The 13,427-nt window shown below is 36.9% G+C and overlaps 1 protein-coding gene across 3 annotated transcripts in view; it reads right to left on the bottom strand.

The window, feature by feature from the left end:
* Nucleotides 1-13,427, bottom strand: part of PLXDC2 (plexin domain containing 2) — a 227,599-nt gene that overhangs the window by 10,555 nt on the left and 203,617 nt on the right. For all 3 annotated transcript variants that reach the window (XM_088150418.1, XM_088150415.1, XM_088150414.1), the window contains exons 10-11: nt 2,928-2,988; nt 1,638-1,791 (exon numbers count right to left, since the gene is read on the bottom strand). In XM_088150418.1, the coding sequence (XP_088006544.1) occupies nt 1,638-1,791; nt 2,928-2,988 (215 nt within the window). The remainder of the gene's footprint in view (nt 1-1,637; nt 1,792-2,927; nt 2,989-13,427) is intronic.

Consider the following 13,427-nt stretch of genomic DNA (forward strand, 5'->3'; position numbering starts at 1 on the left):
GAAACAATGGCAGAACTAATGAATCAGATTGTACCTATAGCTGATGAAAATGCTTTCATGTTCTCCATGAGCAGTGTTTATATCTTTTAAAGTATATTTTATTTTTATGAGTTTTGCCTGATCTTCAGAAGTCAGGATCATTTGACTCCACAGCACAGGCTACCATTTTATATCATTTTCCCACATTGTGATGTTTTATACTCTTTCAGCTTTCTAGTATTACTTTGGCCGCTAAGAACTAGTGCTATAGAATTAAAGCTCAAAAGCTTATATTGACAGTGCTTAAACCTTTCTTTCAGGTTCTTGCACTCAAAAATAGTCCTTTGCATTAGGAGGCTTCTGTTTGTGCTATCTCTGCAGGATTGAAAAGCTTAAGGTTTCTATGTAGCTGAAATGCTGTTGAAATGTTTTACAATAACCAACTACATCATAAGTATAAATCTTCTTGCAACAGACAAGCAAAACAGAATTTCTATTTTACTAAAGTAGCATTGACGGTTCATTCAGCAACTACCAAAATTAAGAATATTTGATATTCTCGTCTCACAAAGATAGAGATAGAGGGGAAAAAACAACAACCCCTGACTAGATGGTTAATAAATTGTGTTAGTTACCATCTCATGGATATATGATTGATTCTTGAATTTAAGCCAACAAATTACATTTGAATTCTTACAAGTCAAAGAAAGAAGCTAAACTCTGTTTTATTAAAAAACTATGGACAAGACTACGCATCAGCTTACATGTCATGGAAATTATAATGGAAAATCTGCTGTGTGTGTGTTTTTTTATAATATACAGTTTTTCAAGCACCAATTCATCTTGTCCATTTTCTACAACAGTTTGCATTTTCAACACCCCACCCTCTGTGTTTTCATGTGTGTTTCCCTATGCATGAACATTTATATGCATTTTTGCAGGCTATTTTCTTGATGTGTACTTTTTATATGCTAATTCTCCTAATTTATGTATATTACTTAAGCTAGTTATTTTTTAAAAAATATCCTTCCAATTTACTAAAATAAAAGCTGGATTGTAAACAATATCATCACCATCACATTATCAAAAGAGGTCTTTCATTCTGAATATTGCCCACTTCTACAAGATACTGATTTAATATCAAACATGTCAGGAAAACAGTACATAGCACGTGCAAGTGACACAGTCTCTAACACCAGCACTTAATACATTTGGGAAAAATACAGCCAAACACTCACCTTTTTATGGAAACCAACAATCTCCAACAATTTTTGGCCAATAAGGATGTTAAAATACTTCAAAAATAAAAGAGTTTCAGTGTAGAAGGTCCCAATGACTCCAAATCAATGATTCTAAAATGTTGACTCAATGTTCGAATCACTGAGGAAGTATTCTAGTTTTAGGGACCTCTTGATGCTACTTAATTATATTGAAAGCTAATTTCAGTCCAAAACAGGAATAGAATTAAAGTTAATTAATTACAGAAACACTTTTTTTTTAATAGGAGTGGTAGGAAGTTTTGGATCATGGTCTTTGCTATCATGAGATCATAATCATTACTGAAGGATTACATCTCCTGAGTAGGTAAATTTCATGTGACAGAATTACACTGCAAATTTTAAGCATTTCTGATACCACATTTTACGTTGGTTTCTTACCTTCTGTGGGTAAACTAGTTGGCAGATGTGATGTCATAGCTCCTTTGGTAGTTGTTAAAACTCTGAATCTCCTTGTAGTTTGCTGTACAGCAGTGGTGATATGAAGAGGAGTTTGAGTTGTGTCTATGTTCTTCTCACAAATCTTATCTTTAGACTTCAGAAGAAGAAAAAATACAAAGAAAGGAGTAAATTGGTTCTCAGTGGAAGCCATTTGTCTCAGATCTGCAGATATCTAAAGCAAACTCAAGAGTGTGTGAAAATGGAAACTTTAAATCAAGACTTTACAAATATCGAGACAGCATATTTTCTGGCTAAAACAGCACTGAAGTCTCAATAATTGGTGGAGAAGCTCAAACTTCTAGCCATTATATGTATATTGATTGGTCACTGAAGAACTGGAAAAAGAATCAGGAATGAAACAGTTCATTGTATTATTTTTTTCCCCAAACTGAGATTTGGCTCTGAGATTAGATCAGTCCTCACCTTGTAGGGCTTTTGCAAGGCCTTAAAGACATGGTTTTGTCACTGGGTCTAGGAATCTGGGTTTCTGAGCCTGTGCAATGGCTGCGCTGATTAGTGTTGTGGATTTTTACCTTGGCTACAGATTATGTGTATGCTATTATTTCTTTTTTGTGTTATGCTTTTATACTGTTTTTAATTATTGTTAGCCACTTAGAATCGTGAGATTCACTGTCACTTAGAGACAGGTGGCCATATAAATTGAATATATACATGCCTACATAATCCAGGGCTAAAGATCAATGCACCTGATGTTCAACCTTGAAATCTTTCACTTATACACAAAATCAAGTCAGGGGTTTCCCATTAAATTAACATCCAGGTCTAGCAGCACCTCTCTCAATATTGACATCCATGCAAACCAATAAATGGTCTACTGTAATTGCATATATCAATGCTATTTCTTTTTTAATGTAAGTGTCTCCAATAATTGTAATGTGCTTTCCAACACACTATGGCCAAGCTAGATAAAAACTTATTTCAGTTTGTGATAACAATTCTGGATTTAGTTTCCATATTCAAAACATGCTGTTAGGACACAGAGAGGTACATTTGGATTCAACACCAGGTGTTCATGATGTAAGTGACAGAACAGATGTTCAGCTGCCAACAGTGATCTTCCCAGGGAGAAGGATAAATCTAGAAACTGCCTTTCAACATTGTTCAGAGGAACTTTATTCCTCTATCAGGGCTATAGTCTCGTATTTCTTCTTCTTTTAAATAATCAACTATTCATAATAGAATTATAAACAGAGGAAATCTGGACATCACCTCTTCAGGGCAGCCACTATCTACCCAGTCTTGACGATGACGATCAAATCCACTCGAACACCTTTAAATATAAAAAGAGATTAAAATCAGTCAGATGCCAATGAAACATAGATTAGATGGGTAAAGAGAGAGAAAAAAGAGTAAAAGCAATTTCAGCCCTTTGCAGCTAAATCTGTATGATTAAGAGGTTATTCATTTCATTCCAAATCATTTTTTGACTAAAAATGATTAATGTTTCCTGTAAAAATTAATTTCCATGATTAGACAATTTGGAATGTCAGTACTTTTTGCTCTGGATAGTTAATAACTTCATTGTACTTGGTAGTAGAAGATTAAGGTTTGATCCCAAGTCTGTGGATTTAAGCCAATTTAATTTATTCTCTTCAGATTTTTTAATTCATTTTCTATATTTAAAATTCCACAAAACCATAATTCACAAAGCATATCATAGCCTTCTTTTCATTATGGTAGGTGATCAGAGATACCAAGGCATCCATAACGGTCTGCAAAAGGTATACCAGGTGTTGAACCTATCCCAAAGACTCTCAAGGGCAATTTGGAGGAGATTTTTTGCTTTAAGTTTCATTTTTCATTGCTCATAAGCGTTTATCCTAATTAACTAAAATTAATGAAGCTCCTTTTTGCAAAGTATAATTTATGATGGATAATGAATATATTTTAAAAACAGCTGGTACAATTATTCTTCGTAACTGTATAGTATGACAGTGTGGTTAAAGTGTTGGACTAGGTCCAGGGAGACCAAGGTTCAAGTATACTCCTAGCCATGGATGCTTGATTGGTGACTCTGGGCCAGCCTTGTCTCTCTCTGACAAATTACCCCAAAGTGTTGTTGCTATAGGAAAACATTGGATAGGAGTACTAGATATGCCTTTTAGAGCTCTTGGAAGAACAGCTGAGTGTAAATCTAATAAATAAAATAGGAATTGCCATAAGATGACTTGAAGTCTTAGACTGAAAAGTGGCACTATGATTCAATCTATACTGCTACATTCAGTAAATCAAACTTAATATATTTCCAATTTCTTATAATTAATTAAGATTCAACCAAGACTATTTTGAAAGAAGTCCATTTGATAGCTGTCGTTTTTAAAGTTAAAAGGTATTCATTCATTTTATTTGTTGCAAATAATATTGAAGAAATCTTCATTCCAACTAAAAACAGAATAAAATATACTATCCCTTTAAAAACAACCCTAGACCTTGCATGAGAAAAATAAAATATGTATGCAAATGGCAACAGGATATAATACACTGGGTTCAGAAGCAGAATTTAAACAGTTTTAGATTAGCAGATGCAAATTGCACGTGCCCACTGAACAGCTTGGCCTCTTTCAGGAGGTCAATCCACAATTTTGACATCTCACCTGAGAAGGTTCTGTCTCCTTTATCCATACCCCACACATCTGATGTGTGGTGGAACAATAAAACAAAGCCTCTAATGTTGGTCTCAACATTTAGGCAGTTCTATACTGGAAGAGGCAAAGAAATAATTTCAACCTATAACAAAACATTGCAGTGTGGAATGATCCTTCATATACCATGTTCCAGTATATGATTTTTTTCCCACAAGGCTAAGTTATGCCATACCACTTCCCCCAGGACTACACTTGGCATCCTGAGCCACTGCCCACTGTACACACTCAATTCTCATAAAACTGGTTTGAGTCTCTCGTGTTTTTACCCCATTAGGTTTCTTTTTTTAAGCCTTCTGTGCTACTTTTGAGGTTCCCTTAAGCCTGCTCATACCTTCTTTTATAAGTTATGGCTAGATAAGCATTGGCACTGAAATAATACTAATATAAACAAAACATAACCAGAATAATGACTCTTCTTAACGATTGGGAAACATTCCTCTAGCACCTTTCATACTCAAAATGCTTCTCACTTAAATCTGCAATATTAATTCAAATGTCATTTACGCAGAGAATGTTACCCAAAGACACAACCTAAGGTGACAAAGAAACTCTTTCCACCTGAGATTAGCACTACAAAGATGCTATATGGCTCACCGAGATATTAATTTTTCCCACTCCCACTTCCCACTTAAAAAAGAAATGGATGAAAGGGGTAGAGCTTCCTCAGGTGCTGCTTTGGAAACTTCCTCATTGGCCAGCTGGCTCAAGGAGAAGGAGGTGTGAATCATTGCTACGCACTGCACAGCTCCATGAAAACATTGCTTATGGTGTGTGTGTGTTTGTGTGTGTGTGAGATGAAGCTAAGAGGAAGACGCATATACCTGAATGGTCTGTAGACCCAATGAATCAAAACTAAAGTACTGATTTGCACAGTGAGTGAAGATGCCAAGATATTCAAGCATATGGGACGTAAATAGTTTTATGGTTATATAGAGATGACAAATCTGTTTTTCAATACAGAAGGCTACCCTTAGAGTCTGAGTTTGTTGCATGCTTGGCTGGGAGCTACCCAATAGTGAAACAAAAAGGTCAGTGGTACACATGGAGAAATAAACTGTGAATAAGCTTGCATATTCAACTGTTAATCTGGTCAGCTTTCAAGGTCTATCAGAAAAGCTTGGATTTACTCTATATTTCAGGAAGTGCCCAGAAAGGGAGTTAAACATATGGTTGACAAAAAAAACAAAAAACAAAAAACACTAGACTAAGTTTGCAATATTGAAAACGGATTTTTATTTACTCTTGTAGTTCTCTCCTGTCCTATCTTTGCAAAAACTGAAGTCCCTACTGAAGTGGGTAATCTTTGTTTATTAACTGGATGCCTCAACTGTATGAGTGGAACAGAAAAAAAAAATGCTTTGCAGAATAAGCTGAAGTAGTTGACCCCACGGAAGTGAATGGATTTAGGGACCCTGCTTGTTCAACATTCGCTGTTTATGCACTGGTGGGCCTAAATACCTCATTGTAATGCTGCTTTAGAGAAGCAAGATGGCCTTGGCTCCAAATGAAGGTATCTGAAAAATGTTTCCAAGGCATATGTCACAGAACCATCAGTCACGGAGCATATAATCATTCTAGCGACTCCAATTTATGACTCCACAAGCTATCATTACAATGCATTTTCTGCTTAGAACAGAACATTTAATAAGCCTTCCATTTACTGGCACAGTGATAATTCCCCATTGCCATGAAAACACCATGGCAGATTTGATTAGTGATGCCACTTGTACCATCTGTCAACATAGCTGTTTTATAACAACTTCATTCTCAAAGGATGACCCAAGTTTGCTCCTGGTGAAGCAATTAACAGACCACATTCTAGGACATGAGAAAAGAACCTTTTCTGAGATGAACAGAAAATCCTCTGCTTTTCTGTTTACAGGGAACACAGAAAATGTAATTTTAGAAGTCACAGTGGGATGTAAGAAATGTTTACAGACCGTGATAGTTTGATTTGGCTAGTGGCTCTTAATGGAGCACTGCAGGGAACAGAGTTGATGTCTTCCAGGATGGTGAATGTGAGAGACAAAATGAAGTTGTAAATAATCTTTGTAGGGGTCATTTGTTCCTATTCATAGTACAAAGAAAAGGGCTGGGTGTCTTTATTTACGAAGCTACCTAAAAGTTCTTGTCTTCCTGCTCTAGAGAGAGCAGAAGAGAGATGTCAACAAACGTTAGTCCAAAATCAAGAAGCTTTTAAAAAAGATCTGCCAAACCAAAATGGGTGCAGCATTATTCAGCTGAGAAAGTTATTGACATAGGAGGGGAAAAAAAAAAAGAGAGCAAAAGTATTTGTTGTATTTATGCCAGCCTTCTTTGCAGGAATTTAGAATGATGCCCAGGCTTCACGTATTCTACTTTCAGTATTGTCTTTATAAAATGCCTGTAGGTTAGTTCAGGCTGAGAAATAGAAACTCAGAGTTTCAGGACTGGGCATGGATTTGCAGCCTCAGAAGTGGATGGGTGGGTGGGAGTTGGTGCTGGGTCAGCACCCTGTGCATTGCACTGGCTCTTGGAAACTCAATTTCTACCCCTGAAATTCAGCAGCAAACTAATTCTATTCATGTTTATCAATATGCAGAAAATGTGCCAATGTCTGAGTGAATATATTACTAAATATTTACTTAATAACTTAAATATGTAAAACTTACAGTTTGAATCATACTCACTTAGCACTGCAAAATTTCTCTTATACAACACTAGGCACTTAATTTTCTGTGTACTTACTAATCCTGCACTCTGGCTGGAAAGCTGTCATCTCCAATGGAACTGCTCCTGGTTAGCAAAACTATTGGACTTGGCTTTAAGTTATTTGTAATTAGTTCCCATGGGCCTTAAGACATTGTTAACAGTTTCAATGGCAACTCAGTACATGTAATATATCCTTGATCCAGCCTCATTTTCTTTTTAAGATACTGTAGCTCTTTCTTGCTATAAGATCCAAGGACTGCCATGTTTATGGGAGGAATCTATATTGCATTTTAATTGAATTATGGGCTATTTTTACAGAATTATTTATGACTGTGTTGAAACATGTAAGCAGCAGAGAGTCCCAGCAGAGTTTGCAATAATGTATATGCAATATGAATTACCGTAATTAAAAAACACAATTCCATTTTTGTCCTTCAATTTCAATTCTTTCTTATGAAAAGATGGGCGCCTATTTAGCAGTTCTTTAAACAAGGGTCCTTCAATGGAATTTGTTCATACATAAATATGCAAAGGATCTGAGCCTAAATGATAATAAAATGATCAGATTTTAAAGATTTGGTAGACAATATAAGCCAGCCTTCCCAATATGGTCCCCTTCAGATGTTTTGGACCATCATTCCTATAAGCCCAGGATACAGTTCATGATAAATAACAAAAGGAGTGGCAGTCCAAAACACCCCGGGGGCTGCAAACTGAGGAAGGTTGGAATAGATTGCGCAATAGTTCTCATGCTTTTGGAATGATATTTGTGCTCTTGTATGGCTCTTGTTCTGTTAGAAATAACCGTCAAGGCAAGTGACACCATTTGGCTGACCTTGGCTGGTCTTGAAAAATGTCAAGCAGAGTCAGACCTCATTAGTATTTGGATGAAAGAATGGAGCGCTGTAGGCTGGAGTAGAAAGTTGAAAAAAAAAATTCTTAAGAATGCATGGCAAGCCATTTCCACACTGTTGGAAGAAACCTATATGGATCTTGAGCTTGACCTGAGTTTTTAACTTTTTAAAGTAACTATAACAAACATTCTTAATTGGACTATAAACATTTGAATAAAAGTGTTTAGTAGGGTGATATCTTTTTTGCACTGAATGAATTACATTGGGGGGTGGTTCAATAAACTTAGGTTGGTATGCAGTCATTTCATTTTGTCTTCATAACAACCCAGTAAAGTGTATCAAGTTGAACAGTAGATACTGTTCCCAATTTCAGTACTCCAAACTGTATACTACATTCCTTTTAAATCAATAATTTGATGTAGCATAGGTAAGCAGCACAGGCCAGAGTGAAAAAGAATATATCACCTTGGTGATATTCTGAAGATGCTTTGGCCAGCAAAAAACAGAAATGTCAGCTCAGCCCTAACTCTTAAACTTGGTAATTACCATTTGCTATGACCCTTAGAAATAGTACCGTATAATGGATTCACTCCAGTTCTCACACAAAGGAAACATTCTAGGGCAGCCACCTCATAATGACTGGAAGATGCTCACTGCCTACAATAATCAGCCAACAGATTAGGTACAGAGTTATTTGCAATCAATATTGCAGTGACTAGACCTGTGCTGTGGTATATATTTCACCTCTAGTTTACGTACCAAAAGCCACCAGTGATTCAAAAGGGAAAGCATCAGATGATATAATATACATGTCTTTTTCTTCTTTTGATTAAGTTACAAGAACCTGGTAGAATCATTATTACTATTATGTATTACAAAGATCTTGCTTGAATACAGTAACATCTTCCTACTAAGTAGAGGATGGAAGGTGCTATCAAGGAACTTGGATAGTATAGTCTAAACTATGTTTTCTGCCCTCCTTAAAATCACATTTGTTTTTAGATGAATGCAAAGTCAAATTAAAGTGAGCAGACAGCAAAACAGTCAAATGATGTTTACTGACCTATTATAGAAGAATTGGTGCTCATTGGTTTTCTCATTAGTTATACACATTAGTACTCATGATACTTAGTGATAGGAAATAAATGCTAATTACAGGTATTATAGAATGAGAACATTGGATGATCAGCAACAAAGAACATCTAACAGTGCCCTTTCAGATACTTTTTATATCTGTTATACATTCAGTGGTAAGAATGTCTAAATTTTGTTAGTTGAGAAGGCTTGTATAGCCATGGTTTCCATTAAAACATCTAGATGTGGATGGCCAGCGTCACAACTGATACTGCACATTAGAGCTGTGCAGCACTTTAGAGTCAATATTCAAAATGTGGTTCAGAGTGTGCTTTAAGCTCTTGCAGGTAGGTGCTACATTTGTGCTCCTGAGGACTCCAGAGTACATTTTTCATATAAAATCCAAAGCACTGCATACCTGTCTTGCAGATAGCTAGTTTTTCCAGTATCTCTATCCAAGAAGAAACAAGGCTAAGAAAATATAGGCTTTCATGGCCAGTGTATGTTGGGCAGTGTTGAACTTCAGGGTTTAATGAATGTGGTCTAGACAGTAGAGTTTCTGACATTTCACCAGCAACTGTGGCTGGCACCTTCAAAGACAAGGTGGCTTGCTACACAGACCACCAACAACTGAGCAGGGACTGACTGGGCTCCTGTTTTTATAGCCAGATAACCTGACTTCTGATTGGTCTTTAGCCGAGTTGGTTTCTGATTGGTGCAGGTTGGTGAGGGGTGGTCTCCTCACTTGTGCCCATTCCTGATTGGTGGTTTTGGTTGTGTGGGTTCCTGATTGGTCCTTTGTTCATGCCAGCTTCCAACTGGCCATTTTTGGAGTGCTGATTCCTGACTGGTTGTTTGTGCTGAGGTCAGGAAATCTGTTGTCTAGACCACAGCACTAAATCCTCAAGCTCAAGCCAAAGGCTAGGAAAAATTATGCAAAGCAATGCAGAAGAATAATTTTGAAGCATTGTTGAAGAGATGGGCAGATATAAAGTACAATCCTATTGGCTTTTCTCACAGGAAGTCATGTGCTCTGACAATCAGGAAAACTTCAAAAACTTTTCTTTGGTACTATGTTGGTTTCAGTACCTGCACTTTTCTTTTGGTTGTCTATTTTTACTTTCTGAACAACTAAAGTACATATTATATAGAAGCAATGGCTACATTCAATGTTTTTGGGTTTTTTTAGATAGCAGTTGCTATCAGCAGGAGCAATACTTCCAGGCACATTGTGATCCTGATAAAAAAAACAAACTCCCAAGTTGCTATTTGCTGCAGGGGAGAATCCGCTATAGCAGATTTCTTCCTATAGTAATTAGTGCTTGGAAGGGTAATTCTCCACAGTCATATAATACAGAAACAAATAATTCTTCCCTCTTCCAATTGGATTTCTCCAGCCAGCTGTAGAGAAGTACAACTGATCAACTCTGGGTACCTGTGTACTTTGGTGCCTTGTATTTTATTTGACATTACTCAGAGAACTAACTGCCTTTTAGGATTAACCATCAACAGCAAAGGAACAAACAATCAAGAAATAAGCCACAGACTAGCACTTGGAAGACCAGCCATAACGGCCTTAGAAAAGATATTCAAATGCCATGATACGTCTATCCCTACAAAGATCAGAACTGGGTAAGCCATGGTATTCCCTTTGACACTCTATGGAAGCAACTTTGAAGAAGCAAGATAAGAAGAGTACTGATGCCTTTGAACTTTGATGTTGGAGAAGACTCCTGAGAATATCATGGACAACCAAGAAAACAAACTGATGGATCATCGAACAAATCAATACAGAGTTCTCACTCAAGGCATAAATGACCAGGCTCAAATTATCCTACTTTGGACACATTATGTGAAGACCTACTGTAGCTCTCTGGAGAAGGGTCTAATGCTGGGAAAGGTGGAAGGAAAGAGAAGAAGAGGATGACCAACAGCAAAGTGGATGGACTCAGTTACAGTGGTGATGAGTGCACCCTTGGGAGTCCTGAAAGAACAGGTTAGGAATAGATTGCCATGGAGAAAATCTATCTATGGAAATAAAATAAAGTCTCCTATCTGGTCACTAGGAGTCAAAAACAACATGATGGTACTTAACCCATCAATCAATTAATCATTCAATCGATCAAGAGAACTAATTCAAAGTTCTGTTGTGGTTGCATTTTGTTAGAACATAGGTGGCCTGGCAGGGAAAAGGATATGTTTGTATACCTATGTGAATAATTAAAGAGAGATAATGGAGGAAATAATTATCTAGACCCCTTTCAAACAGGATTCAGATTGGGACATAGTACTGACATGGCATTGGTTGTGCTCCCTGGTGAGCACTGGCAAAGCCAGGATGGAGGTAGTGCAACCATCTTGGTTCTTCTTGATTTCTGGGTGGTTTCAATATTATCAGCCATAGTATTCTTCTGGACTGTCTATGGGGATTAGGAGTGGGAAGCATGGTGTTGCAACAGCTTTCCTCCTTTCTCTGTGGTCAGGTCCAGTTGGTGTTGGTAGGGCAGGGGGTGTCAGCTCCATTGTGTAGACCAAATTAAAAAAAAAATCAACTCCACACAAAGGCTAAAACTACTTTTATAAATATTGGTTATAATAACAGAATCTTCCAAGTCTGTGCTTTATTTCTCTCCCCTCCCCTCTACTCATGTGAATTAGGGAAGTATCTTCCTGAGTCTTTTGTGTATGCCTTTTTCTTGTTTGGGACTTAAGCCATGTTTTTACCCTTGTCACTTTAGTAATGGATCAAAGTAATCTTTCTTACTCTCTACCGGGGGTGGGGGGATTGAGCCAGGGACTCCTGACATGTGTGCTGTCTCAGGGTTTGGCACTCTTACTCCTTCGGCTTAAATCTACTTGAGGCTGCTGGGTCATCTGTTGGTTTGGGGTCAGGTATATCAGTGTGCTGATATACCCTGGTATACTGATCATCAACTAGATGATGCTGTCAAGGTCTTCTTCTAGTGCGTAGAGGGTATGTGTATCTGAATGGGGAGGAACAGGCTCAAGCTCCATCCTAACCAGACCAAGTGGCTGTGGGCATTTGAACCATCCAGGTCTGGAGATGCTCCACATTTAATCCTGAACAGGGCTGTACTTCCCCCTATGCATTTTTTTAGCATATGGGGAACATGGACTTCTAAAGCATTGCAGTGGGTGTAGGAATATATGATACATATTAAGTACAATTATATATTTAGTGGAACATTTGGTTTGGCTTCAAAATACTTTCTGCATTTCTTTACTATTTATCCTACTCAGCTTCTTTACATTTCTCTGGCATAGTGTGGGCACTAGCTAAAAGTAGCCTTCCACAGCATTGAGGCTAAGTGTAAATATTGTCACAGTGTCTACAATGTCAACCAAGTATTAATATATTTTTTCAACAACTAATGTCTGACCCATAGATATACATCAGTTTGAAAGATCCTCCTTAAACAATAACCAGGGAAAAATCACACTAATTACCTGAGCTATACCTTCCATGATAAACATGATGAGGCCATGTAAACTTTAAAGTATCCAACTACAGAAAAACCTGTGCAAAGCCACCATGTCTATAACATAAATTAGTACACTGCCCTCCACTGCTAACTCCAAGATTGTGATCTCTACTTCTTAAAAAGTATGTTTTAATCTCCTACAGTTTTATGTCTAAGTAGAAAATCTCACCTATCCTTATTACCATAAACACGCAACCTTATATTATATAAGTCTTTGTTTATATACTTAAATTTAATTTCTTTCTTGTGCAATTAATTTTAGTTTCAAAAGAACAAATTATTTTATTAGGATGAGCAAGCTGTGGAGGAAAGTTCATGCCCATTAATCAAGTCTGCCCATAAAAAGCCTCTGCAATGACAGATATGCAGGGATGATATTATCTGCTAGCACATTTGGAAAATTCTACAAATGTCTGGGTTATTAGTAAGAAGGAATTAATTATGAATTGCATTAATTTAAGTGTATGATGAAACATCTAGATCCAAAGCAAAATAATTAAATAATATAAAAACATGCTCAGATAGCTCTGACCAAAAAGTCAATATTTTATCTTCCAAAACCCATTACCAACAAGCTGAAGTGATATAACTAGACAAAATACAAGTATTTGTAAGAGGGAAATCACAGTTGTGTTGGCAATGATAGCCAAAAACTTCTTTAAGACTGGGAAGAAATAGTCTCAAACCAAAAATGCCAAAAAGGATTTTATTAATTAAATATTAAGAGAATTATAGAGAAACAAATATATCAATCTACATCAGCTTGCCAGGAACTCCAAAGACATGGCAGAGGTTTAGACTGAGCTTGGTTGGCTTAGATTGAGATTCCAAATGTTTGTCACTTTTCTTAAAGGATAGGAAGTATAAACAATAAACCTGGAAATGGCGTGGTAGCACATCTTATCACTGACTTGGTTAGAACTTCAGATAGCTGACCCACTC

Source organism: Python bivittatus, unplaced genomic scaffold, assembly GCF_059951505.1.
Source record: "Python bivittatus isolate LINGU-HERP-01145 unplaced genomic scaffold, Pbiv_v1 ctg000610_np1212, whole genome shotgun sequence".
Classification (NCBI taxonomy): Eukaryota; Metazoa; Chordata; class Lepidosauria; order Squamata; family Pythonidae; genus Python; species Python bivittatus.